Source organism: Corapipo altera, unplaced genomic scaffold (assembly GCF_003945725.1).
Source record: "Corapipo altera isolate COAL_440 unplaced genomic scaffold, ASM394572v1 0, whole genome shotgun sequence".
Taxonomy (NCBI): domain Eukaryota; kingdom Metazoa; phylum Chordata; class Aves; order Passeriformes; family Pipridae; genus Corapipo; species Corapipo altera.
In genome coordinates this window covers 55,060,332-55,088,290 of record NW_020884872.1, presented here as the reverse complement: position 1 = coordinate 55,088,290, position 27,959 = coordinate 55,060,332, and the positions used below count along the sequence as shown (strand labels likewise).

Sequence of the window (27,959 nt, the reverse complement as noted above, 5' to 3'; positions counted from 1 at the left end):
GAACTTACATCCCATGTTTTATTAGGAATTGGGGAATGCACAATTTTCATGGTGCTAATAAACCCTTTTACTGCTACTATATTAAACTGCTGAGCAGTTGATGATACTATGTTGGGTCAGTACTTTGTAAATGAAACTATGGATTACAAAACTGTACTGGCAGTACAAAGAGATTATGAAAAGATGGAAGAGATTCTTAAAACTAGGAGTTGATTGAGCTAGGGAAGTAAAATACAAACTAGGAGACTTCTTACATGATACAAAAATGGTTAAACAGAGTATGCAATCAGAAATTTGCTCAAGCAAGAGTTGTCAGAGATGTCCAGATAGTTTAGAATAATAGATGAAAGTGCATTTCAGTCTGGATGAGGATTTTTCAACATTAAGACATCTGAAAAGTAGCCTGATTTTTTTTTTTTTTTTTTTTTTAAAAAATAACAGCCTTCTATTCATTTTATTTGAGCGTTTAACACTGTTGTAAAGCAGTTGATTTACTTGGCATTTAATGTCAGCTATCCTTAAATTTTGTCACTGATGTGGCTGAAATTTCAAGCAAGTTAAAATTTTGCGACAGTAACCCTGCTGATGTTCGAAGTAGCTCTTGCTTCCTGCTTGCCTTTTTCATGGTGTGTGTGAACACTAAATTAGCCATGATTATTTTCTAAATTATCATCAGATTTTCCAAGTAGTTTGTGAGGTAAACTCATCTTTTCTTCATCTGTTTGACCTTTATTTATTGCAAAGATGGGAGACTCCGTGGTTCTCTCTGCTGGAGAAGCTGCCAATTTTTCCAGCGATTCCTCCAGCTCATGTCTGAGTTCATCTTCAGAATCTTCAAAATTTCTGCAAAGTAAAACAAAATAATTATATTAAGTAAATATAACTTTGTTACAAACCTTTCTCCTTTCAAGGTCTTTTAGATTTTTTTAAAACACTTTATAAAGAATATACATGCAACACATGTAATATGAACTGTTTCTTTTCTCCTCGTGAGATTATTTACCTGTATTTATAAAGCAAGAGAAAGGAGCTGCAAAGCCATTAATAATTAATCTTTTTGCATAATGTAATTTTTAATGACAGCATTGGCTGTGGCATATTAAATTACAGAATTAAAAGTTAAACTAGCAGACTCTGTAAGTAAGCTTTTTCATTTATGAATTTAAAATAACAAAAAAAAAAGCTTTAGGCAATGCAAGCTGCCATTTCATGAAAACTGTTCAGTTGTGTGGATTTTTCTTCTGATGTGCTTGACTTACGTGTCTTCATCATCTGATCTTGGCTCAAGTCTGCCGTCATCAACAGCAACAGCAGAGTATGTTTCTGAATCATCTTTCTTGTTTTCTTTTGGAGGCAACAGAGTTAATTTCCCTTCTGGAAAGGAAGAGAAACTTTCCTTCAATTGTGTAATAAAAAACTGTAAAAGTGTGTAAAGTAATAGCAAATTAGTAAATGCTTGAATTGTTTTGTTGTTGTTCAAATCACAACAGTGTAAATACCATGCTTCTGTTGATCACGTTTTAGTCAGTGGTTTGTAACTTCTGGTTCATGGAACCTAGTGTGTTTGTAGACCATAAGCAAGGGACTATTAAAGTTAAGAAAGGCAATCTGATGTTATTAGGTTTAAGTTCCCAATATAGGGATCTCTATTTTCAGTGGAAAACTTAGGGGACACTAGTGTTTGGGAAAGTCTGAAAATGACTACTTGGGTGTAGCTATGGTTACCTAAAAATGCTTCCTTCCAAAGACTGAAGGGCGAACCTAACCTAAAGGTGTGAGAGAACAATGCTAAGAGTTGTTACTTTAGTATAAAGACTAAAATTCTGCATGTGATCCAACAGAAATCTGTCTGTTTGGGTAACACTGTGCTTCACAATGTCAGCTTGAGTGAAAGGGCAGAACTGGGTATTGAGAGAGTGCCATTTTTTAATAAGTGTAATAGATAAGAACAACAGCAATTAGAATACCCATGTGACTTACTCTTCTTGAACCCTGTCAACTGTTAAAAGTGAAAAGTGGTTTGACTTTTATTTTGGCATGGATTTTTTTTAATGTGTAAGCAATAAAGCTAGTCTTAGGACTTAGCTAGCACAATTAGCTAGTTTTGCCCCCAAGACGGGGTAGTTTTAAAAGACCTTGTTGTGCTATGAGATAAAAGGTTTGTGAGCTATAATTAGCAGGAAAGGGCTGACTGCACAGTTGCAAATGAAAGATATTTCTGACAATACATTAAAGTTGTTGAAACTTGGCATGTACAATTTGCTTGCTCAGAAGTCCTGTCATCCAATTATACGTTCAGTAGATTGGCAACTGTGCATAGGCCCACAATCTCCAGTTACATATACAGCATCTTTCTGAGGAAAACACTCTGGATTTTTAGCCAAGAACTTCGATGAAAAGTAAATGTAATTTTTAAAACAGTCTGTTACTTTAGAAAAGTGCACTGCAGTATAAGTGAGTTTGAGTCCATTTCAGTGTCAGCTGTATCAGCATGGACCATGTTATAAAGTAAGTCACCACTGCCATTTAAGTCACCATATACTACAATTTACAGAAACACATGTGTTTGTATAAATGCTTTTTACAGGGTTCTTCAACCTCAACAGTTGCAAAGGCTAGATCCAGGTACCTGCCAACTTACCTCTGACTACCCAAGCAAACAAAAGAATTACACATGAAAGTAAGAGACAATAAGCAGGGCTTGCCCTTTTCCCTGTTATTGAAAACAGCAACATCCTGAAAGAGGTCTTTTAATGTTTCAGGACAGAGCACAGGCTCTGCCCATGTTTTTCTAGTTTGCCAACTGTTTGAAGATGTTAGTTCTCATCACAGACCCCCTGCCAATCATAGAAGAAATAATACACTAAAGATGGACATGCATAATTTACAGTAAAAAAACATCCTACCTATTTCTTCTTCAAGACACATAAAGGAATCATTAGACAGCTCTGCTTCTGCTAAGATGTTCAGGAGAGTCTCTGGTGGTGTTTGTTTCCACTGCTTCCTGCTTTCTGGGACGTCTTCAGGCAGAGTAGCATGGTCAGCTGAAGAACAGAAAGGTTCTCACGTCACTAAAGCATGACTGTAGCTTGGCACTGTCTTTTGTCAGATTCAGACTTTCTAGTCTTGACATGGATTTCTTCCTTTTTTTAATCCTGGAACCTATATATTTTTTTCCTTTATGAAAAAAAAAAATTGCTGAATTTTTTATAAGTACTTGATCTGATTGATATTGTGGAGAAAAAATAGTTTGGACAATGTCTAACACCAGTTTTAATGCTTAAGTAACTGTTTATTAAGCCTAGTGCAGTTTCATTGAGCAGTCCTTGCTCTGAAACTTATTGGCTTCTTGGGACTGAAAAAGCTTCAAAGAAGTTCTTGTTTCTTTTGTGCCCTGTGATCTTTCATCTAAGGCAGAATGAACAAAAGGTGGTGTGTTCATAATATTCTGCTTTGTCTTCACTGTGCATGCAAACTCTTCAGGTTATTTTTATGTACGTGGGGAGTTTGGATCATGCTGGAAGGCTAGAAGAGCTCCTTGTTTGCAGCAACCAGTCACTGGAGATACCTGTCTGCCTGTGAATATATGCACTGGTACCGTAAGAAGCTTAGCGATCAGCCTCTTCTGAAACGGAGTGGCACTGCAGCCACCCCTGGGTGAGCCTGCACTTCTGCCTGGGTAGCACCACTGCTGTGTGCAGGGGGAAAACAGAACTCCACCACACTATGGGTTATGAGTTCACAACTCACTGCCCTAGTTCTTGTGTGTCATCAGCTCAAGGCCCAAGAAAGTAGTGTTGATTAGTTGCATAGACTGGCATTTGTAGCAGTTGTTACCCAGGCCACAGAGTAATTCATAAAATGCACCCTTAATACGTAAAAGCAACACAGCTTGATTACAATGATAGAGGGGGAAATGATGACTGTATTCTGTGGCTTAACATGTACAATAACCTCTGTTATTATGAAGTCCTGCAACTAAAAGCATGCTAGATCATGTGAACATTCAGGTATGGATGAGTTTAATCTGGCTGAATTTTAGAAGTTCACTACTCTCACTGAAAGCCAAAACTTTCTTACCAAGTTCATCTTCAGCCATAGTAGGACATAGAGATGTGACCTCAGCATCAGCTAAAAAATTCAGTAGTGTCTGAGGGGCTCCAGCTTGCCAATGTTTCCTGGGTTTTTTTGTATCATCTATGTCATTAGACTCTTAAGGGTAAGAAAAAGAGGAGACAGTTATTTCATTTTTTTTTAAGTAGATTTCAATGAGATTATAATAGTATGTGACATAAAGAGAGAGCTCATCAGATAAACTTGCTATAGCCTGGAGTTACTGAATTTACCTAACTCCCACGTAATTTTCATTACATTTGAGTATTAATACTCAGCATTGCATTTCCCCAAGAAATACCTGTTTGGTATCCAGACAGCTCTTCCAAAGCTCTGTCCATATGATTTTCATGAACTTCCACCAATTTCTCCTTAAGATTCTCACCATCCACAAAACTTGAAGTCTCACTGAGTTTACCTAGTATCTGCAAAAAGCAACAGGTTACTCTGGAACCAGAACACAAATATGGTACAATAACTAATCACTCCTCATTTTACTGTGTTTGCCAGACAACCTCATATATGCACAGGAAAATTGTGTAACAAAAAGTGAAGCAGCAGAACTCAAAAGTCACCTTGTGATTTGGGTATCAGAGAGCTGCATAGGGCTCTGCAGAGATGTGAAAAAACAGAATGACAAAATAGTGCTTTATAAATTAAAAATATAGATACTAGAAATATCATATATTTTCTATGTTACCATTAGAAATATTTTTTAAAATTTAATATACTAATACAAAATTAATAGGTAGCTATTACATGATGATCAGCCACAAATGTCATTCTAATAAATGAAATCACATAAATGTTGTCTGTAGTCTCTCTCCTACTTTTTATAAATAACAAATGGTTCATATCAATGTTATTCTTGCTTTGTGATACAATACTAGTGAAAAGAAACAGAAATGTTCCAAAACAACTTACAAATCAAATTCAGCATTTGCAGACTAACTCAATTTTGAGATAATTTCTTCCCCTCAAGCTCAATTTATGAAATATAAATATCTGCAATCCTTCATCTTTAACCATGATTGACCCAGATATCACCCAATCTTCTTCTAAGCAATTATCCTCTTGAAGAAGTTCAGATATATGCAACACGTCAACAAATCCTCAATAGGAAGTTTATATATGTGCTTATATATATACTGTTATAATGATAGCAAAGATAGAGGATGATGGTAATGGAAACAAATCTTAGATTATGGAGCTGCCATGGTTTCAGATAACTAATGTAAATTCTTTGAATATAATTACAGTGTACCTCTGCTTCTTGAATGCTGTCTTCTTCAGGAACACAAACATCTAAATTAATTTCAAACTTTACTCCTCCCTAAAGAAAATTCACATGCCATTAATTTAGTTTATGAAATAAAAACATTTAATTAAAAGTACATAGTTTATATGGAACTACAAATTTCAAAATTATTCTTCTATTGAAAATAACATTTATTCAATAATATTTTCCTTCTATTTAACAAGATCAAAGTTGAACAAATTGGTCGAAAATAGACTTCCTTAAATATAGATTATTTTATTTTAGTGATATTTTGAAATCATTGCATCCAGTTCTGATTTGAAGGAGGAGTGTCTTTGATGATAATTTCATTTACATCCTTGCATTACACAGACATGGTTCTTACAGCTGGTTCTCAACCAGTGCTAGAAGTTGAGCACTGTACTGCTTCCATGCAATATTTCACAAAAGACCTTTAGTCCACTTCACAATGATCTTATGGTCAGAAACCTTCCTGATATCTTATGTGCATTTCCACTCAATTCCTTTATTTCTCCTTCTATAATTTAAAAAGCACTATAGAGAACAATCTTTTAGAACAAAATGTTTAAAAATTAGCAGCCTGACTTGACTTCACTTAAACTTTTAATAAACATGAGTTCCCATGCACTACTAATACACTTTAATATAAAAAGGAGTAGGTAGGGATTGATTACTACATAGGAATATTTAAACAGAGTCTCTCTCAAATGGTCAGAAAAGCTCATTTATTTTCTTAGTGATTCTGTCTTCTCACGTAAACTTTTAACAAACTGTAGACCAACACTCTCAATTGACTCTCAGATAACTTGATTTCCAGAGCTACTATAATAATACAGTAATTTGAAATGCACAGACATAAGAAGAAAATGGAAAAAGGAATAACAATAAGGATGGATACCTTTCTGTTATGTTTTTTTTCTAAGATTTTTTGGTCTTGCTTATCCTGGACTCGGACTTGTTTGAAGTTTTCTTCCATGTCCTGGAAGGAAAGAAAAAAAACTCAGCTTAAAATACACTCTTTGTAACCAGAATATGTGTATACCCTGTAAAGAAAGAGACTTATTTAAGTAAAAAATATAGTCATTGATCTGCTTGTATTTATATCTGTAAGAATATTCCATTCATTGGCAATTCTGACTTATCTGGCAAAAAGAAAAACAGAAAATCTTGCATAAAGTGCAAACCTCTGATTTTTCAAAAAACCTATGTTTGAAAGACACAGTACTGTGTCAAGAAATAAATAATACATCTTTTTTTTTTATGATCACATGCAAAATGACTCAGGGTCATTTCATTCTGGAAGACTTTGGAAGTTATGAAAATCAATATTTTAGTGGAAATCTATGCCTATAGAAAGTATAGTCATGTTTCATAGTATCTTGTTTTCTGGTAACATCTTAAATACATTTAATGACTCCTTTTAATAGTCTTATGTCTTCTGTTAGGACAGTCAGATAAAAGCAAAGTAAATAATAGTATACAGCTCCTTCAGCACTCTGCGGTGATTAGTTTATGTCTTCAACCTCAGGCAAAACCACAACAGATCTTACTTTATAAAAAAATCTACGCAGTTTCTCCAGTAGATGGAAAGCCCAGAAAATAAGGTGACATCAAGCAGGTCCAAAATCTAATGTTTCTTTTTCATTATCATGCATTTCCCCTTAAATCTCTTGGAATATAATTTCTCCCCTAAGATGACTCTAGGTGCCCACTTCATCTCATCAAGTGGTATAAATTCATTTTAGTAAAAGTCAGATCCAGGATCACTGAAGAGGATCCTCTGGCAGGTTTGGCTGAAGTTCCAGCTGCAATAAGGTAGTAATGTCTGTCATTGGCTAATGTGTTCTAGCATAAAAAAGAAAAAAAGTAAATATGACTGCCTGTATGTTTGAGCTTTGTTACCTGGAGTATTCGGGCTCTAAATCTGAATTCTTTTATATGGCTGTGGTATTCTTCACGAATTTTCTGCAGCTGTTTCAGGTACTCCTATTAAAGAACAGTACAGTAGAATACATATGTATTACAAATACATATGAAAATAACAGTAGCTAAACAAAATATTCTATCAAATTGTGTATATACAAGAAAAAAAAGGGATCCGTGTGCCCTTTATTGACAATTTTAAAGAATGCTTGATACTTTCTGTTAGAGGACATTTTGGGGTTAAAACACTTCCAGACTTTAACCTTTAAGCTTTCCAGACTCTTTCATGCTTTTCTATAGAATTTTGTCTAAACCATCTAAGAATAACCCAAGGACTGTCTGAGTACAAATGCGAAGGTTGCAATCCAAATATAGAGGACTAGAAATTATGAAGACAAAAAATTACGTAATATTTGTTGTATGGCAATTTCCTACCCATAACAAAACAAACTCTGGTAATCTTTTCTTGAAGTACCTTCAACATTCCTATGCTTTGAAGCAAAAACTTCAAATTTGGCCAAAATATAATTTTTCTGTTAAGGACACCTCTGTTATTGTTTATATGAGAGTCTACTCCAGTTTGCCTACATTACAAATGGACAAATCTGTAAAATATTTTTTTTTTTCATATTTAGTACAGACTTTGTGGAACTAAACAGCAACAGTTTCTGGAGAATGTGTAAATGATGAGTATGTTCTAAAGTCTGACCATTATGTAAAAGTTAATATATTCATATTTATTCTGACATTTTTTAATAAATCAAAGACAGAAAGATTAAATTTATTTACATATGCTCACATAAGAAAGAAGTGTCAGTTTGTTTTCTCTGTCGCCCAAAAGCAAAACTACAAAAGTATGTTGTTTCTCTATAAAAAGATGGGAAAAGAATCAATGATGGAAAAGAGAATCTGATGAAAAAGAATAAATATATATGTAAAGATTACTACTATTAAAGAGTGTAAGAAGACAGCTTTAAGCAGCTAAGGAAGAGATGACATTTACCTGTTCTTTCATTTCATTCTTTCTAGATATGTCCTGCTGATGGTTTTTCAGATCCTCTTCCTTTATTTTCTGCTGCTGTATTTGGTCATGACATGGGTCAGCAGAAGATGGTCGCAGCCCCTGTGGATGTACAAATAAATCCCAGATAAAAGGAATTGTCATTTAGAATCCTCTCCTTCAGTGCTCACTCAGTGCACTCTCCCTGTTCCACTGAAGAACACAGTAAGGCAAGCGTACATTTTTAGAGGAAAAGGTTACAGTAGAATTTTACATTGTTACAGTTTTGTATTAGAAAATAAAAGCTCAAGATGAGCATTGCAGAGCAGAGCAGGGAATTTGCTAGAGCAAAACCTTCTACCTGTCAGAGTTAGTTTTATATTAGAAAGACATCAGTTCATCTTTGGATTTTCATTCACTTTCTTTTACAGATTTCATTCTGTGATTCAGTATTTACTTACCAGCTGTTTTTCCGCTTTAATCTTGTACTGTTGAGCTTCAAAACGCCTTTGAAGAAATTCTGCAGTCCTGAGAGAAGAAAGTGATGTTCAAATTTTATTTCACAGACTCTGCTATCTTCTGCACAAGTAATTCTCTCTATGTTCTATCACATATGACAAACAGAGCTCTCTTTTTATACTGCATTAATATATAAATATGCATCAAATACATGTAAATATGGTGTAACAGTAAAATGAAACATATACTCTTCAGGCATGCCCCTTCCTATTACTTCAGTTATATTAGCCTTCTGAGGAGTGCAGCAAAGTCCTTCACCACCTTTTATTTGTTAAATGGCATATCAAAGTGTTAATGAAAACAAAAATGATTTCCATGATCCCCAAAATGAGTGAAAATTGTCAGAATGGAGGTTGTATATTCAGCCACCCTTTTACTGCCTTTCTCCCCTGTGCCTAATTCTATCAGTCTAACTGTATTCGTGTAGTTTCTAAACTTTTACTTTGTTTTTTGATATAATCATAAGTCACTTGTAAGTTCCCTCTTTTCTATTTAAATTTTCTTGTGCCACAGGGAGCCAAACTGAATTGACTTTGTCCTTAAATAAGGCACCAGAAACTCAGGTCAGAAACGATGTTCTAAAACTGACGATCCCTAACTAAAACATTCTAAACACTGTCGACATTGAATGAAAGTTAATGATCCAGTCAACCTTAAAGGAAAGCTTTGAAAGTAGGCTGTATTAAAAGTCCCTTCTCAAGGTTTTCAAAGTTCATCCACACCTAAAATGGCCAGTCACAGAATGGACAGGCAATCTCCTAAGTAATGAAAAGCTTGTATCTCTACTTTGTAAGAGAAAGACTTTGAAGTAAACAATCTGCTGGAGAAAGGGTCTTTATATCTGAAAGAGAAATATAAGCTCTGCAGGAAAAAAAAATAATAATTTTCATGGCCTGCCTCTCACTCCTGTTCCCTCCAGTGCAGAACTTTTAATCTTTATATGGTTCTGATCCTGGTGTGAAGGAATGACAGTGTTTATGCTTGATCTGATAAGAAAGCCTACAAAAATCCTGTGTTTTGCTTCTTGCCCAATAAAAAGTGGGCTGAGATTCGGGACACATTTTGACAATGAAATGTCAAACACCAGGACAAGACATTCAGAAGGAATTTCTGGACAAACAGGAACAGGAATTGCATTGTTGTGTAACAAACTTAGGTAAAAAAGAAAAATCAAAGACGAAGCAGAGAAGGAAGTCTACTAAACGAGCTATGTCCAGTGTTACCTACTCAGGAAGGCTGATAGGTCAGAATATGCATGACAGTTCACCACTTATAAATGGAGTGAAAATTACCAGTCGGGGGGTGACAGTGGAGGTGCAGCTTGTCCTTTCAGTTTACAGTATTCTTCAACTCTTCGGCTGATATGAGAAAGGTCATCATGTGCATTAGCTTTCCTCTGTAAGTTGTCAAGCTTCTCATAGTAATGACCATAATGGCCACATACTCTGATACTTTCTGGCCTTTCTGCCATATTAAATCTGGAGGTCTGCGGCTTAAAATACAGTAAATTATGTTAATTTACCTGTTTTCATCTGTAACAGTACAAGTTTGAATTCAATTCCTGTCCTCGCCAGTCTGAGCTGCATGGTAATATAGGCTGTCTACAGCACAGTTAGTGTAAGTTTTGCAAATCCTTTCACATATAACCCAGAAACTTCCTAACTCCTAAGAGTTTATGTAATCTTACCATTGTCTTTTCCTTTTTCCCTGTTCCATCAGCTCCTCCCATTATGCAGCAGCCCAAATCATTGTGCAAGTCAATCAGCATGGGGCTTTGTACTCTATATACTCTGTAGTATCATTGTCCTAGAGTCAGTTCATTGTTCTGAAGCCTAAAGTGCTGAATTATTTCCAAGAGAGTCTCTTTTTGACATGTGGTAGCCAGGGAAACCTGGAATGTAGTTTTGGGCAGTATATGCATTGATTGGTGCTTTCAGAGGAGCACTGTGCTACTTCATTTCACATCTCTTTGATTATGTGCCTGCGGGAGTTTGGCTTTCATTTCTCCAAGTCCTTACTGTGATGAAACATCTCTGTATTTCTCCTTTGCTACAAGACTGTCGTTTCCATTTCTTATAAGGATAATGGAGAGAAGACCATTATCTATCTGCCACTGCATGATATAAGTGTGGTCAGACATCCACAATTTTTTCCATGGTGGGACACTATATAGTGCATGAGAAAAACACTGAATTTTGCTTACTTTCTTACATAAATGTAAAAGCATCTAAGTATCTGTTCCACAGATGGTAAATACTTTAACTATTCCTCCCTGTTTTCCTTCTTAGAAACACTGAGAATAGGCTTACGTACCTATAGTATAGTCCAGATTACAGTAAAATATAAATTCATATCTGTATAAGAAGAAAATTTTCAACTGTCAATAAAGTTGCCAAGGAAGAGGTAACCTCAAAAAGTGTTTATTGTGTTCCTCATTGAAAGAAGTTTTACAGTATGGTATCCAGAAGTATGGTGATCCCAAGCAATAGGGAGAACAAATCAGGCCATCTAAATGAATGTCAGAGTATCACGAACTGTGACTAGTGAAGCAGACACCAGGAAGTCATGCTTGACCAACTCAGTAACATTCTAGAGTCAAATGACTGGCTTGATAGCCAAGGGGATATTTCCTAGAGGCAATTGCCTTCAGGGAAGCTTTTGACACTGTCTGCATAAGGTCCTCATAGAGAAGCTGATAAAGTATGGTCTAGATGGGTAGGCAGTGAAACTTATTGAAAACCAGCTGAATGCCCATGTCAGGAGGGTGGTGATCAAGGTATGAAGCCCAGTTGAAGGCCAGTAATCAGCAGTACACCCCACAGGTGGGTCCAATCCCATCCAACATATTCACTATCAATTTGGATTATGGGGGTATTGGGGCAGAGTGCACCTTCAGCAAGCTTGCTTATAACACCAAACTGGGAGTGGCTGATACAACAGAGGGTTGTGCTGCCACCCAGACAGACCACAACTGGCTAGAGAAATGGGATGATAGAAACTTCATGGAGTTCAACAATGGAAATTGGTAAGTCCTACACTATGCACCAGTACATGCTTGGGGGCCACCCAGCTGGGAAGCAGCTTGGCAGAAAAGAACCTGGGAGGCCTGGTGGACACCAAGTGGACCACGAGCTAACAATGTGCCCCTGCTACAAAGAAGGGGAATGATATCCTGGCTTGTTTTAGACAAAGTATTCCCAGCAGGTCAAGGGAGGTGATCTCTCCCTTGTACTCAGCACTGGAGAGGCCACACCTGGAGTACTGTGTCTAATTCTGAGCTCTTTGGTAAAAGAGAGACAGGGACATATTAGAAGTCCAATGAAGGGTCGCAAAGACGATTAAGGGACTGGAGTATTTCTCCTATGAAGAAAGGCTGAAAGGCTTGGACTCTTAAGCCTCGAGAAGGTTCAGGTGAGATCTTACCAAGGTTTATAGATACCTGAAGGGAGGGTGCAAAGAGGATGGAGCCAAGGTCTTTCCACTGGTACCCAGAGACAGAAACAGAGGCAATGGGCACAAACTGCAACACAGGAGGTTCCCTCTGAACATTCAGAAAACACTTCTTCATTGTGAGGAATGACTGAGCACTGGCACAGGTTGCCCAGAGAGGTTGTGGAATCTCCATCTTTGTTGAAATTCAAAAGCTGTCTGGATGTGATCCTGTACAACTAGATCTGGATGACCCTGCTTGAGCAGGGGTATAGACAAGGGGTATAGACAGGGGTATGTCCAGAAGTCCTTTCCAAACTCAACTATTCTGTGATTCTGTGAATCCTGAAGCAATGCATTCAAAGGTATGACACTATGCAAGTACCCCTGTAATCCTCAAACTTTTTGCTTCATGTGGATGTCGAAAGAATGTGGGGACATTCCCAGTGCAGGTCAAAACACTGTGAACGAAATTCTGCCTTTGATTACAGCAGTGCACAGTGAAAGAAAACTTAACCTTTCTAACTTAATCCATCTCTGGATTCGCGTTCGATATGCACAAATGTAACTATGAGGAAAACTAAATCCTATATTCTGCACAGGGCCAGTATTATCCATAGCTAGCGTAAGTGATTGCGTGATGGACGCAATCCTGGGAACTCTATGTTCCCTATTGTCAGTTAAGCTACTGTAACTACAACGTGCAGATCTGGGAGCTCCCAGATCCTAAAAGTGCTTTGCTTATGTTCGCCATCATCCAAGGCAGTACTACATGCTCCTGAAGATAAAAATGTGAAGTGATTCCAAGTAAGAGGCTGGACAAAACACACAGCTGATATCCTGCCTGCAGAAAGAAGGAGGTGGAAAACAAGTGAGAGACACAAGTGGTTGTGAAAAAGTGGGGCTTGGATTTGGGAGAAGGCTGTCAGTAATAAGTATCTGAGACAAGTGCAGTGAGCGCTAGTGGTTTTGCCCAAGAATAGGCTCTCAGAAGGATGGAAAGAATAGGATCAGTGTATTTGCTTCTACAAAAAAAATTGCAATCACAGATATTACTTGCCTTTGTGCACACACAAATGCAAAGCACATCCAACTCCTTTCGTTACAAAGGACCATACCAAAGCAGACTGTATTCAGTGTTTCCTACTTAGGCTTTCAAAAGCACCTCTTTTGAGGCTTTAGGAGCAATGAACTGTCTCTACTGACTTAGAGTAGGCACTGAGCTAAATTTAATACATCTTAATGAAGCCATTTAAAGGCTAAGAGCAGGCATTTGCCTTCTGAAGATGATTATATATTATAGGAATGTGGAGGCACAGTACCTGAAAAATGAGCTGTTGCCTTCTTGAAGGGGGTTTCCATTCATTTCTTCTAAATAATTCTTGTTTCTTGACATGCATCACCATTCCAGATTCCAGAGAGACTTGGTCCTGAACTCTTGTTTTTTGAAGTTTATATGCTTTTTAACAGTAAGAGATTAAAGTTACATTCTGTGCTCTCTACATGATTAATGATCATGTGGTTTCAAACCATAGCAAGGTGTCTGTGCCTAATGGTGACAGGTTGGGCCAACAAACACTCCTTACATCCTTTCAGCATCATCACCATCATCACCATACTTCACACCTCCTAGGCATTCTGCTTTCCATTCTTAGAATGACATGCTTTTGAAAACATGATTGACATTCACATAAAGTGGATCTTACTGATTAGTTTTGCAAAGCACAATGAATAAAAGGGAGACCTCTATGAGCTAGAGTGCTGTCTTCATGCTAGTACCAAGAACGAAAACAGGAGATCTGATTCATAGGCTCAGTTTTCATTGGAGGTTTGGTCTACCTTCTTAGGCATTCCCTTCCTAAACCTAGCCCTCGGTACCCCAAAAATCACTAGGTAATGTTGTAGTACTTGTGAAGTTTGAAAAGGGCTGAAAAGTGAAAAATCTACATCATGAGTTCCCCGTGTAGGAGAATACAAGTACATACCATTCTTCTTTGGTCAGTCAGTATTTTGCATGTATCTTAGTTGCAATAATTAAAAGTGATGTCCTTTCTAGGATTAAGTAGTTTCTAAGTGAGTTTAAAATCTTTCCTGAGTATTGACTGTGAGAGGATCATGTCTCAGAGATAAAATATATGAGAAGTATGAACATATGACTATAGATATTTTTTTAAATGCTTAAGTTATTTAGGTGTTCAGGTATTTATGTCCAAATTGCATTAGTCCTGCAGGCAGATAAATTTCATTGAAAGTCATTTCCAAACCAGCATAGGTTCCTACACTACTGAAGAACATTTTCTGGGGAGGAAAAAAAAGCCCATAGCATAGTTAAGTAACTACATAGGTTTATTTTCACAAATTTGTTTAAAACACCTTAATACTTCTAAAGATAAATTGAAGGAATAATCGTGATATACCAAAGAATATGGAATTAGGAAAATGTTACACTACCAGAAGCATGCCACGTGTTCAACAGTTCATACAGACTTACCATTTAGTCTCATTCATGTTTTCTAAGAAAGGGAATACATAATCTGTTCTATCAATGAATACTAAATCCAATATAGTTAATTGTCTCTCGCAATTTAATATAATTAATAATACTTTATAAAATACATTTTTATTATTTTGTAAAATACCACGGAGCATGTTTTGCAAGATTGTTGGTTTTTTTTCCACATAGCTTGGCAAAATTAAGTAAGGTTGTTTTTTATGTGATGGACCTAAACTGCATCTAAGACCAAAGGCTCTCAGTTTTGTAAATTCTGTTCTTAAAAGAACTAAGACTGTTTTCTATGGCAGCTTTTCTAGCTGAATGTTGCTGATGAGCTGGTCTTCTCCTGAAATGAGCTGTCTTTTCTTGAACAGGAGAGCAATGCACTGTCTGGGTGAACGGTTCTGCTGTTGCGTTTCTCTCCTCTACTTATTTTTAACTTTGTGTGAAAACCTTGTATCCAAATGTGCAGTAAAGATTGCCGGAGAAAGTTACAGCCATCACTTGTATCATAACTAACAAATGTTACTGTAGAACAGTATTATTGTCATTACCTTGTATCCGCCTGGCTCCAGATTGTGGCGCTGAAGGTCTTTTCTTATGTATCACAGTGTGACTGAGTTCTTCCTGTGTCACCTATCAGAAAAAAGGTATCTGATAGAACTGTTTATAATACTTTGATACATATTTTCTCTCAGCAAGCAGCAGTACAGGCACTTACGTCAGGGGGCAAGTACTTGAGAACAAGTTTCTGCAAGAAGGGCTTCCTTAGGATAGAATTGATGGATGGTCGATCTCTTGGCGATATTTTAAACAACTGGGAAATTAATATCCTCAGATCATAGGAATAGCTGGGAGACACTGGGTGAAAACGTCCTCTGCAAATCTTCAGCACCAGCTCGTGCAAACTATTGCCTTCAAACTTAATCAATGAAAACAATAAAAAAAGGACAGTAAGTACTGCTGATTGGCAATGATGAACTAGACACCCCAACTTGAAAAAAGGTACTTGCTGACACAATCAGAGAATCAGATTGTCTAGTTCCAATCTCTGCCATGGGCAGGGACACCTTCCTCTAGACTAGCTTGCTCAGAGTCCCATCCAGCCTCGCCTTGAACACTTCAGGGATGGGGTACCCACAACTTCTCTAAGCGACGTGTTCCAGTGTCTCACCATCCTCACAGTAAAAAATTTCTTCCTAATATCTAAATTTACCCTCTTTCTCTTTAAAGCCATTTGCCCTTGTCCTGTCAGTAAATGGCCTTGTAAAAAGTCCCTTCCCACCTCCTTTAGGTACTGGAAGGCTGCTCTAAGTCTCCCCAGAGCCTTCTCTTCTCCAGGCTGAACAGCCTCAACTCTCTCAGTCTGTCTTCATAGGAAAGATGTCCCAGCCTTTTGATCATACTCGTGGGTCTCCTCTGGACTCATTCCAAAAGGTCCACATCCTCCTTATGTTGGGGGTTCCAGAGCTGGATGCAGTACTCCAGGAGGGGTCTAACAAGAGTGGAGTAGAGGGGGAGAACTCCTGTGCTATGCAATCCCTTCACAAATTCTTTCTTACTAACCACAGTTTGCTGCAGAAAATTAATATAACCACTTTGATTGTATTTTCTGGTAATGTTCTCCCTGTTTCAGCAGCACAACTGTAGCAGCCAGCATGAGAAACAAGAAGCAAAAGGCCTGAGAAAAGTCTAAGATAATCTTGTTTTGTTTTCTTTAGGCTGCAATTTACTGCCCAGAAACAAGCTCAGTTATTCTGTTTGCATTCTTGCCATATGTGGGTGTAAAAAGGAGTTACCTAGAGCTCCAGGTTTTGTGTGTGTGGTGTGTCTGTAAGTGAGAGACCGGCCTGCGAGAGTGATGGATGTGTGGCTTGCAGCTGTGCTGTCTTGGTTTGCTTAACCATTCCCAGCTAACAGTGAATGATATAAAAACCCTGGTCATGGAAGAATAAAGCTGATTTCTGCCCATAAAGTCAGGAGTCCGTGTAATATTCCATTCTGTCTGATACACAACTTAAAATATCCATTAGCTTTTGTACCCAGAAGAGTTTTATTTGTACTCTGCCATCATACAGTAACACAGAAGCAATTTTTCCAGAATGAAACAATTTAAAAATTGTTCACAGAGACCTGCCTACATTTTGTCTTCACATTGTTCACCTTCAAAACTTCACACAACAGCTTCTCAAGAACAAAGACACAATCCTAATTTTTTAACAACTGATGCCAATCAGATAAATAAGTCCCCTCAGTTCACTAGATCTCTTAAAAGGCCAGCATCAATACAATTTCTAGGGGCTTAGACAGGCAAAAATAATTTTGAAAGCAAATTCTTCCTAAAATTATCATTTTATTTACGTGGCTATTTTGAAGGTGGTGTGACCAAAAGTTGCCTTAGCTTCACCTGCATTTCCCATCTACATCTGCATTGAGTCCCTGCCTTCACACTGAAAAAGCGGGCAGCATTACAGAATAAAACATCTAATATTTATACGAAGTAACATTAATGTCTTCTCACTTTGTGAAACCTGAAATTTTCCTTAGCAGTATCCCCCTTGCTCTTAGCTCAGCACAACTGCTCTCCCTATCAGTGCTGCTCTACCTTCTCCCAAATCCAAGCTCAGCAAAAGATCAACTTCCGATGGGCCCAGGAAACTGATGCTTTTTCTCATCAAGAATTGCCAAGATTAGTTTCTGCTGTGTTCCCTTCTTCACATAAAACTCACAATCTGAGGATTGTCTGAGGCTTAGATCAGGGTGAGGACAACACAAAACCTTTATGAAAATACTTCTGAGGACTCAAACTGCTTTCAGGATAAATGTGAGTTTCAAATTCTTTAGTAATTATAGATTGATATCTTCAAAAATAAATGAGTAAAATTATATGGCTAAGTCTAACCTTGAAGTCTGGCTTTAATTCTTTCCACTATTCATCTGCCTTTTGAAAAGGTTAAGTACTTTTTAAAGAGTAAATATATGTTCAAAGTGCGTACACACATGCATATATGTAAGTTACAGGAATACAGCATAATACATTTTATTATGCACAAAACAGACACAATATGAAAAATAAACATTGGCAGTCATTTTCTAAAGTTCAATAAATAAGCTGAAAATACTTCTATTAGCTGACTATCAATACTATTATTACTACAGTTTTTCCAAGCTGTCCACTATATTTTTAAATAATATGATAATGATCCAATCATACAGTACTTACAGGATGCTTTAGTGCACATAGCTCATAAAGCACACAGCCAAGAGACCAAATATCTCTGTGAATAAAAAGTAATTAAAGTTTCAGTGAAAAGTCTATAATATTTTCATACATTAAATCAGTACCTCTTCTCAATTGTCAAATTTATTATTATTGCATTTTTTTCTCAAGATGCATGGGAAAGAACAGCTAGAAATTTCTTTTTAGTTGTGGCATCAATGTTTCTATGATACCTAACTAGGTATTATAATTGTAATTGGAAAAAGAACATGACAAAAGAATGTCTGCTTAATATTTCTAGCAGCATGAAGGACAAAGCTGACTTAATAGTTAAGGAGACAACAAGGGAGTAAGTACACTTATGTGAATACCACGCCAGGGCTGAGATGTTAGTCTGGGCTCTGGAGCATTTGGTGTTCATCACGTCCCCCACACAGAAGGGGGTCTAGCCCACTCAGCTCCTGACTTCATAGTGCTTCTCATCTGGTATTTTGTGTTAAGCCTGAGTGAGCCTTTGCAATTCTCAGACCTATATGTATTTTCTGGAGGTAGCTGCTGCAAATTTCCAAAACAGGCAACCTAGCAGCTTTCATTTTAGTGTATTCTTATAAATGATAAATGAGTGTATCAAAAATTCATAAACTTGGAACTGGAAAAATTCATTGGTAATCACATGTTGGAAATGAGAGAAATTTAGTATTTGATGGAAAAGCAGATAAAGCTAAGGGGAAAAGAAATCTGTTTTACATTTACCACCACTACTAACAAGAAGTATTAAAAGAGAGTTAAAAGTACAAGTAATTGTATAAAAACAAAAAATATAATTATGTTAAGCCTGTAGATTAATCATGGCAAAGTCATGATGACATTCTGGACACTGTGAGTCAAAAGACTACTGACATTGTTGTATAGTATAACATAGTTGTTATCTACAATGATGCACCTAATTATTGTACACAAATAATATAAAACTTCACAACAGGTGACATGTGAAATTCCTAGTGCCCTGCACAAATACTGATTTAAACCATGGTATTACTAAAATGAATTCTTTCATGCCTGCACACCCTCATGAACAAGGATATGAAGGAAAGACAGAGACTTACGTTTTGTTGTTATATGGTCGATTTTCACAGATCTCAGGTGACAGGTAATAGGGGGTCCCTACACATGTATGGGCAAACTCCATAGTGCTAGTGAAACATAATGAACAAAAAGGAGCACTTACAGAATGAAAATGTCCACAAGAAATTTAAATAGAGACTTCTCTGTCCCAGTTTAAAAGCCTGTGGGGTACATTATTTCTGCTCTCCAAATAGTTGAATAAAGGAACAACCCATGAAAAATTACAATATTTCCCAGTTCTGTGTAAAAATGACCTGCTATTCTAATAGTGTTTGTACTTCAATGGAAAGTGCGAGAATTCCATGTCCTTATCTTAACCCATGAGCCTTTTATTATATTTTCTCTCTTCTCTCCAGTCAAGGAGGGGAGTGACACCAGACCTGGTGTCAACTCGTCACAGAAACTTAATTTGCTAGTTACATGAGGAAAATGACTATCAAGCTCTAATTGTATGGTTCTATAAGGCTACTAAATAATTTTTTAAATGTCTGTACTTGGATATTCAAATTCTGAGGTTTACTTCCTATCTGCTATGTACTATTCTGCCGTGTAGGTGCAATCCTTAAAGCAATTATTTTCAGAACACTTGTGAAGGCAGGCACTTTCTGCACAACTAGTTTACATGCTGAGAGTAGGTCTGGGCTCCACAAAGGAACACACCACAAAGGTATGAGAGCTGGCAGAGACTGCGGCTAGAACAGCAAGATGGCATATCCCTGGAGATGAGCAGGCTTCGATCAAGGTACAAACCAAACATGCTTAATCCAATGTACTCCAACTCTTCAGCAAGAATTCCTAGCTCTGATGCACCACTGAACTTGCAAGGTTATGTAGGCCCAAATCCAAAGCCAAGCCGACGGGGCCTTAACAGAAATTCCATGGGCTGTATGCCCATGTGAAGAATGCACACAAGTACCTAATATATGTAACATGGTTTAAGTACATCTGAAGAGAAGAATCAAAATATCTATGTTGGATAAAGTTCTTGGTTCTCTTTACTGATGTTGTATAGACAGAAATGTGGCTAAACTTACACTGACTTAATCCAGAGTTAGGAAAAATTTTTAACAAGTGAGGTGCAGCAGGTAAACTACAGAGCAACTGAGAAAAACTGACAGTAGAAGGACAAACTGAAAAATGATCAACAGATGAAATTACCTTTCCACAGAATACCTTGTTAAATTGTGGACCTTCTTTGCCACAATATCCTCCCAAAGATAAATCAAGCACAAAAAGAGATCAAATTTAAGCATTTTCCTCTTGTTAGCACGATCCCTGGTATGTTTTGGCCACACCTGGCTACTACATAGGATAGGCCAACCTTGTCCACAAAGTCAAGATAAGGCCGCTCTTGTTGGGAGAACAGAGATTAGCCATACAGATGCAAGCCATGCCATGCCTTGCTCTCAGGCCCAGAAGGTGGTTCTGGGTGTTTTTTAAAAATCAGTATAGGCTCAGCCTTGGAGGAAACGCAAAGAAAATCTGTACAAACTCTCTTCTTACACTTTCTTTAGTTTTTAATGCTCTTCATTTTGGTTAAATGAAGCAACAGAAGTTATTATCAAAAGCTGCAGAAGTAGGAACTGTGCCTCCAGAATCTCTTTACATCAGTTCCACAGAGAATAGGGAAAGACTGTGGCTCCTCCTATACCTAACAGAAGTCCAGTTACTAGGCTAGACACATCTGTGGTTCCATGCAGGATGGCGTGGTTTAGGATAACAGTTAAAAAAAGCAGTGTCAGACCGCTTGTATCTCAGAGCTCTTGAACAAGACAATCCACAAACAATTTGCACATTCAGGTTGCATTTTGAACATTCACAAACAGTCCTGTTTGGTGCAGGTCACAGACTAATTAAAAATGGTGCTTACCTGTTCAACTGTCTTGCTATGCCAAAGTCCCCAAGCTTTGCTACCTTTCCATTATTGCTAAGAAAAATGTTCTGCAAATAAAAACAAAACTGGTGTGTGAAAATGAAACATGGTTTTTTAAGCACATTTTTCACAGGACAAAATAACCCCCTCTCCAGTACCAGTTTTATTACCTGTGCTTTAACATCTCTGTGTAAAATCTTCTTGTCATGAATATGCTTCAGACCCAAGGAGATCTGCACAAACCAACTGAGAATCTGCAGGGAAAGTCAAAGGAAACAGACACCTATGAATTTGTGTGACCCTAATGTCCAATGAGGTATTTTACTGAAATATATAAAATAAAGACTACAACAAAATCTAAAATATGTAAACCGCATGCAATGTAAAATAGCAAAAAAAGTATTTTTAAAATTAATGCCATAGACTTTCCCTTTCCAATTAGATCTATTTCAAAACTAAATGGTTAGATACCTGCTCCACTTTCCTTATCCCCATCCAGTTTTCACTGACTGTGACAGGATATGTATTTGAACGATGGCTGAAAAATCATGCTGAAGGACAGTAAGAATACTAGACCTTTATTTAGAAATGAGGGATTTCACATAACAACTAAGACAGAATTGGAAAGTGTCAATCCTCAGTGATGCAAATCATACCATCCAATTATAATACTTGTAGTACTACTAAATGTAGTCCAGGAAAAAAAAAAGTGATGGTCTAAAATGTGGTGAGAGAAGGGAGCTATGAAGAAACTTGCATAATAAGCAAGCACACAGGTTTATCATTTATCCTTGACCCAGTACAGCTTTTAAACACATATTTATCTTCAAATATACGTGTTTTCTTGAATAACGGCCTTTGTACTTAATCCAGAAACAAAAGTACATTGTGCTTTTATGTATCTCTGTTTAGGAAAACTCATGGATGTGAAAGGCTTTGATTCAAGTAATAATCTTCTATTTATTAATGCTTCATATTAACTAGATGATTTCCTGAATAGGGTGCCACAAATTAGACTTTCTTAGGCATACATTTGAAAATATAAAGATATTTTAATAATGTTACATTAAATTGGGTAATTTGCTTTCTTTTCTTGATTGGCAGTTGTATCTTTAGTTTCTATAATCCATTCTTTTGTCTGTATTTCCTTTTCCTTTTTTTCAATATGTGTTATTCTGTGTCATTGTCAAGGGATTTGTGTGTGTTGGCTCTTTCGTGTTTTCATGATCTGTGGGTTTGTCCTCTCTTTATTCTTTCATGTTCTCTCTAGTATGACTCCCAATAGGATCTTAAAATTCTTTATTACTGAACCTATAATTCACTTTCAACTGAATTCTACACTAAGGAGTTCCTCTTTTCCTACTAATGCAAAAAGAAAAGTCACAATACTTTTTTTTTCCTTCAGTTCTACGCTTTAGAGTATATTTCCACTAACAGGTTGGATACTGTCTGTCTGGTTTCTAAGCAAGATTTCACTGTACCTGCAAAAGATTATGCATGATTAAATAATCACACAGTTCAGTACACTAATTCCTTACATAAGACAAAATTTCCTTCAGAAGCTAAGAGTCAGCAAAAAAATAAAGGAATAAGTAAGGAATAGTGGGAAATCCTATTTCTGTGAATTGCAATACTTATCATACTGACCTATTTACAAAATAAAATATACGTGAACATGGTTCAAAAGCAGCCAGACATCTGGGCTTGTTTCCCTGTGCTGGTTTAACAATGTAAATGGCATCAGAGAAATTTGACCCAAATTAAATAAATGAGAGATTTACTGTGGACTTCAGTGTAAAGCAGGATATGCCTTGATGGCCAGTAGCATCAACAAATTAAGAATTTGTATATAATATATACACCCTAATTAGAAAACAGTATTTAAAAGAAAGTCTTTATGGCTTAACAGGTATACTACCAATATAATAAAATCTACATCCATGATGGAAGGAGCAGTGGGAGAAAGGGGGGATAAAAAATGTCCTCATACTGCTAATGAATTAATTTCAGATCTTAAGGCAGTTTTAAAAGCAAACTCTTACACTCCTACTAAAATTACCGAAGTTTCTTTAAAAGTTCAATAATTTTAACAGGCCAGAAAAGAAACAGTAGCTTGTACTGGATAAATCAAACCACATGTTTTACATATTATGTCCTTTCCTCTAATGATAACTTCTTTCACCTGGTCCTCGTCAAACAGCACTCCATGCTGCATATTTATCCGCTTCATTAAATCTCCACCATCACAGTATTCCATCATAATATATAGCTTGTTTTTTTCTGAAAGGAAAAGTATGATTTTTCCTTTATTCCTTTATTTATTCATTACACAGCAATAAATCATAGTTACTTTATATGGTCTTTCTCTCAAAAGGTAGTAGTTAAACTCTACCTACTCTATTTCAAAGAAAAACTGAAAAAAATGGATATTTCCAAGTGAAACCTGAGGCAAAACTAAGACGTGAAAATATATTTAAATGAAGATTCATCAAAACATTAAATACATGACAAAACCCTCAAGAGACCCCACTGATAGAAAGAGAGATGTCCTTACAAGAATACTTAGCAGAATGCTTCATAGTTGAGGTCTTTCCCCAAAAAAGGTTAGTACAGCATTATGAGCTTGATATTGGATCATTGAAAAGACTGTGCTATAACAAGGTTTGAAATAACCAATGTTGTTTTTACATTCCAGATGATAAAAGATATTTTCAGGTTTACTAATAGCTTGCATTACTATTTAATGGTCTTTTTCTGTGCTTGCCTGTTTTGTCTGTGTGTGTATTTATATGTATATATATGTATGTATATTAGTATATATGTGTATATGTATATAGGATGTATGTATCATACTCATATAATGTCATATGTATATGATGTGGATAAACAAAATATGGGGAACATAAGGTTGATCTGATTAAATGATCATTCTATTTCTTGTCTATTTGATCAGCCTTTTGTCCTACTTGATCAGTCTATTCCTTGCTGTACTCAAAAGCTCTCTTCTTCTATTGAAACACCTAGAAAGTTTCATTAAAGTTTGGACTCCTATAAGAGATCAAGACTTAAGTTTAACTTATGTAGTACAGGCACCACAGGATCTGCGATTCATGCCACAGTACCCACTCACACACATGAAGAGGGCAACTGATGACTGAATTTGATGCCTGGTGTCCACTTCTAGGACTTGGGACTTGTCAGCACTTCTAAGTAAGGGCTTAGAGACAGGGCTAAGGTTGGTCAATATTAACAAAGTAGGTTTTCTGCCTTCCACTCCTTTAATCACAAGTAAAACACAAGAGTTAAAAGTAAACCTTGCAATGAAGCATAGAAGGTTACAATATTTGCATGCTTCATCTTGGCCAGAAGAATGACTTCTTTCTGAGAGGCTTCTTTTTCTTTCACAGGCATCTACAAAGAATTAAGAAACTATATGCTAGCAATGATATATTTAACTCTTTTCAGAAGTTTTTACATCATTATAAAACTATTCCCACAAATACAAAAATACTGTGTACCAAGGTGATACAGAAATATAAAATATGACCTATATATAATGTAAAATATAAATTATGCTTGGAAATATATTAGAACATTACTGAAGTCAAACCAAATTATGAGATTTTACAAACAAGCAAATGTATACGTTAAACCTTTTTACACAAATGCTATTGGTAAGGTAGCTGACAAGTAGAGTTAAACTCTAATGTTTAAGTTTCCTTAAGTATTTGAAGTACATGGGTCTTGATGATTCTCTATTCCTACTACGGAGGATCACGAAAGAATAAAGCAAAAAGGGAAAAAAGGCCTTCCTTTTAGCAGTGTTACAAGTTCTTGCAATATTTTGGGCAAACTCTTTGCCCTGTTACATTCAATGAACACTTCTATTTGGTTCATTGTGATCACATTTTCATCAATACTACTTCTTAAAAAATAATTTATCTGAGTATCTATCCATCAAAATATTTTCTTGTATTTATAAAAAGGAACTTATCCTCATTCTTAGCAAATATTTTTGAAATGTAATCCTCAAAGATTCAAAAATAATAAAGTGAATAAAACACATCCTACCATATAAAAAACTTTAGGACTTCAAAGTAGTAAATATCTGTATCCAGCTCCTGATTTTTGAACAAGTGGGATCCACAGTAATATTTCATTAGCTGCCATTTTTCTACTTTGTGAACATCAAAATCCAAGACTGGAAATGCATGGGGTTTATTGGTCAAGAGAACAGAGAGAAACTGGTTTTGCATTTAGCTGTCATTACTAGCATATCAGTTTTTCTGGGTTTGAATCTGGAAGTTATACAGCTCTTTCATTCTTCTACTATAATTTTAAATATATTAAAAATTCACTAATGTGGCCTAGAATAACAAAAGGCTGGTCAAAAGCATGTAAGCACTCATTGAAATTGACTGTTAAAACCCAGGGATTTTAATTGCCTTTCTGGAACCAGATATAGCAGTGTTCCTCTGATACCTGAGCAAGTGGCCCTAAGCTGCCTCTGCAGTCAATGGGAAGAGAGAGAGCAGTTTTATGGCCTGATGCAGCTCTTTCTTAAACAGAGGTCTAAAACACACATAATCAACAGCTTCCTAAAAGTACCTATTTCTCTTGTTCTCCTGGAAAGGGAGTCTAGCCAAGCAGCTCAGATGCTGACAACAACAGAATGGAAATTTAAAATCAGATGAGATGAATCAAACTGCCATAAACACAAATGAGAAATTGGAAAGGCACCATTGTGAATTACTTATGTCTGAAAATAAGCATGTGGAAAAAAAGGAAATTAAAAAGCTTAGAGAAATGTATCACAAAATTGTCATTTGTTACTTCAGTGCCAATATTTTCATTGTAGTTGAATCAACAAATATAAAATTTGCATTAGTCAGTGTTACACACGTAGGTAAAGTTTTGAAAAGAACAAAACTCCAGTAAAAAGTAAAGAATATTGAAATACATATTTTGTTTATGCTTGTAAAATACTAAATTAGCAAAGACTACAGTCTTTGAGAAGTTTAGCTCTATGTAATTGAGATGGAACTATAAAGGAGATAAAAAATAACCCAAGTTCATATCCTAGCTAAATGCAAGTAGCATAAGCCAGTAAATATAAATCACAGATTTTTGTTTTACCTTAGTTAAATTGATCTCTTTGATAACACACGGCTGATTATTCATTTTTCCTTTTGCCAAGAATATTTTGCCAAAAGATCCTTCTCCAATTTTTTTAATTATTTCATAATTATCCATGATGTCTTCAATTTAAAACAGTGGCTAAAATAAAAAGTGCCCAAATTAGTATTGTATGTAGTCAGTGCTGCAACATCTGAGGTGGTGCTATTGAAAGAGATACTACCTTTTAAGACTGCCATTTTTATCATTTTTTATTATGTTTTATCACATTTTTATTACTGCTGCTGCATCTCCCTACAAATATCATCCCCTGGAATTATGCAAATTATTGCAGATCTGAACTTTCAATAAGCAGCAAATTTATGAATGTCTTATAAAGAAAATCCTACACCCTAAAGTACACCCTAAAGTTAATACATGAGATGGCAGTAGACACTACTATGTAAGATTAAGATACAATTTTGGAAAGTGTGACTCATTATCTCTTGAAGTTAACAATATTATGGAATTGTTCTTTTAATGGAAAAAATAGCTTTAATCTATTTCATGTTGATTTAGTTTATACTAATGCGATCTAATATTAGGAAAGAAGTCAAAAGCCACTGCATTTTGCAGGAGATCACGGCCAAGTGCAGTCGAACATTAGCAGTCATCTGGAAACATCTGTCAGGAACAGCAACGTCATTGGGTACCTTGCAATGGTTCCATAAGCATACTTCCACACATAAATATGAGCAAGCACACATAAATACGAGCAAGCACTACAAAACTGTTCTTACTAGTTGACCTGAGTTTTAGCAAGGGAGATTTGTTCAGATACCAGACACTGCCTGCCAGGCAGGCCAACGAAGCTCTGCAACAGGCTCCCTTGGGAGCCCGCATGGGCTGCATCACTGGCAGCCGCCAAAAACCACTCTGGCAGTGCAAGTAGGGCGACCTTCGGGCATTTATAATTTCGACGTTTGGGTAAAAGCCAGCTCCCGTGTGCAGTCACAAGTGAGACGCGGCCACTCGGGACAGATGAGCCTCTCATCCCGGCGCGCCGAGCTGCCCCCGGGCAGGGGTGCGCTGCCCGCTAGGCTCAGCCCCGCATCCACAGGCGACACCCCCGCCCCCCGCTGCCCCGGGAGGGCAGCTTCGTGGCCGGGGCGCTGGGGAGGGGAGGGCAGCAGGACCTACACCGACTCACGGGTAGTGGTCTACAGCCCTGCTCGGGGCCGGGGCAGAGGCAGCGCGGGTGCCGCGGGGAGAGGATGCCGCCAGCATTCCCGCCGCGGCACCGCTCTCCACCGCCCTTCCCACTCCGGCTGTCCTGCCGTCCCCATGGCGACGGGACGCGCCGGCAGACAGCCCTTGCCGGTGCCTCCCTGCCCTGCAGACCTGCTCGGCCCAGCCCAGCCCAGCCCGGCCCGGCCGGCCCCAGCCTCGGCAGCCGCCCTGGGCACCGCTGGAGTCGCGGTACCTCAACGTGCTCAGCCGCCGCCGGAATTCACCAAAATTCACCGCACGGCCGGGAGGGGAGGAGGAGGAGAAGCCGGCTCCGCCTCCGCGCCCCCGCCGGAGGTGTGGCGTTTGCAGCGTCCTTCGGGAGCAACGGGAGTCATTATTTCTCTCACGCAAACCGCTCTCTCCGCCTACAGCAAGAGACTTTTGATTTGGGTGGTCGGTAAGAGGAGTGGCCCGAAAGGAAATCTCGACTGCCTCAAGTTGTTGAATCCTTGGTGGAAACTCAAGTACCAGCCTACGAGCAAGAGAGGAGGTGCAATAGGAACTGGCTCCGTACCAAATCTACCGATTTCCTAAAGCTTTCTTTGGGTATTATTCTCCGATATTATTTATTACGTGGAC

The 27,959-nt window shown here is 37.3% G+C and overlaps 1 protein-coding gene across 4 annotated transcripts; it reads right to left on the bottom strand.

The window, feature by feature from the left end:
- Positions 1-4: 4 nt before the first annotated feature.
- Positions 5-27,859, bottom strand: NEK5 (NIMA related kinase 5). 4 transcript variants are annotated; one of them, XM_027647908.1, is made up of 22 exons: positions 27,574-27,859; positions 26,112-26,252; positions 24,290-24,386; positions 23,158-23,255; positions 21,146-21,229; positions 20,973-21,043; positions 19,084-19,170; positions 17,981-18,035; positions 15,479-15,679; positions 15,312-15,393; positions 13,586-13,722; positions 10,127-10,326; positions 8,777-8,843; positions 8,319-8,438; positions 7,295-7,378; positions 6,291-6,371; positions 5,378-5,446; positions 4,415-4,538; positions 4,081-4,212; positions 2,907-3,044; positions 1,260-1,374; positions 5-843 (listed from the first exon to the last, which is right to left on the bottom strand). In XM_027647908.1, the coding sequence occupies exons 2-22, from the start codon at positions 26,226-26,228 to the stop codon at positions 645-647; spliced, it is 2,358 nt and encodes a 785-aa protein (XP_027503709.1). In that variant the 5' UTR covers positions 26,229-26,252; positions 27,574-27,859; the 3' UTR covers positions 5-644. The 4 variants fall into 4 exon arrangements, with proteins under 4 accessions (XP_027503709.1, XP_027503727.1, XP_027503718.1 ...); XM_027647926.1 differs by having other exon boundaries at positions 10,127-10,320; XM_027647917.1 differs by lacking the exon at positions 27,574-27,859 and adding an exon at positions 27,291-27,405.
- Positions 27,860-27,959: the final 100 nt, after the last annotated feature.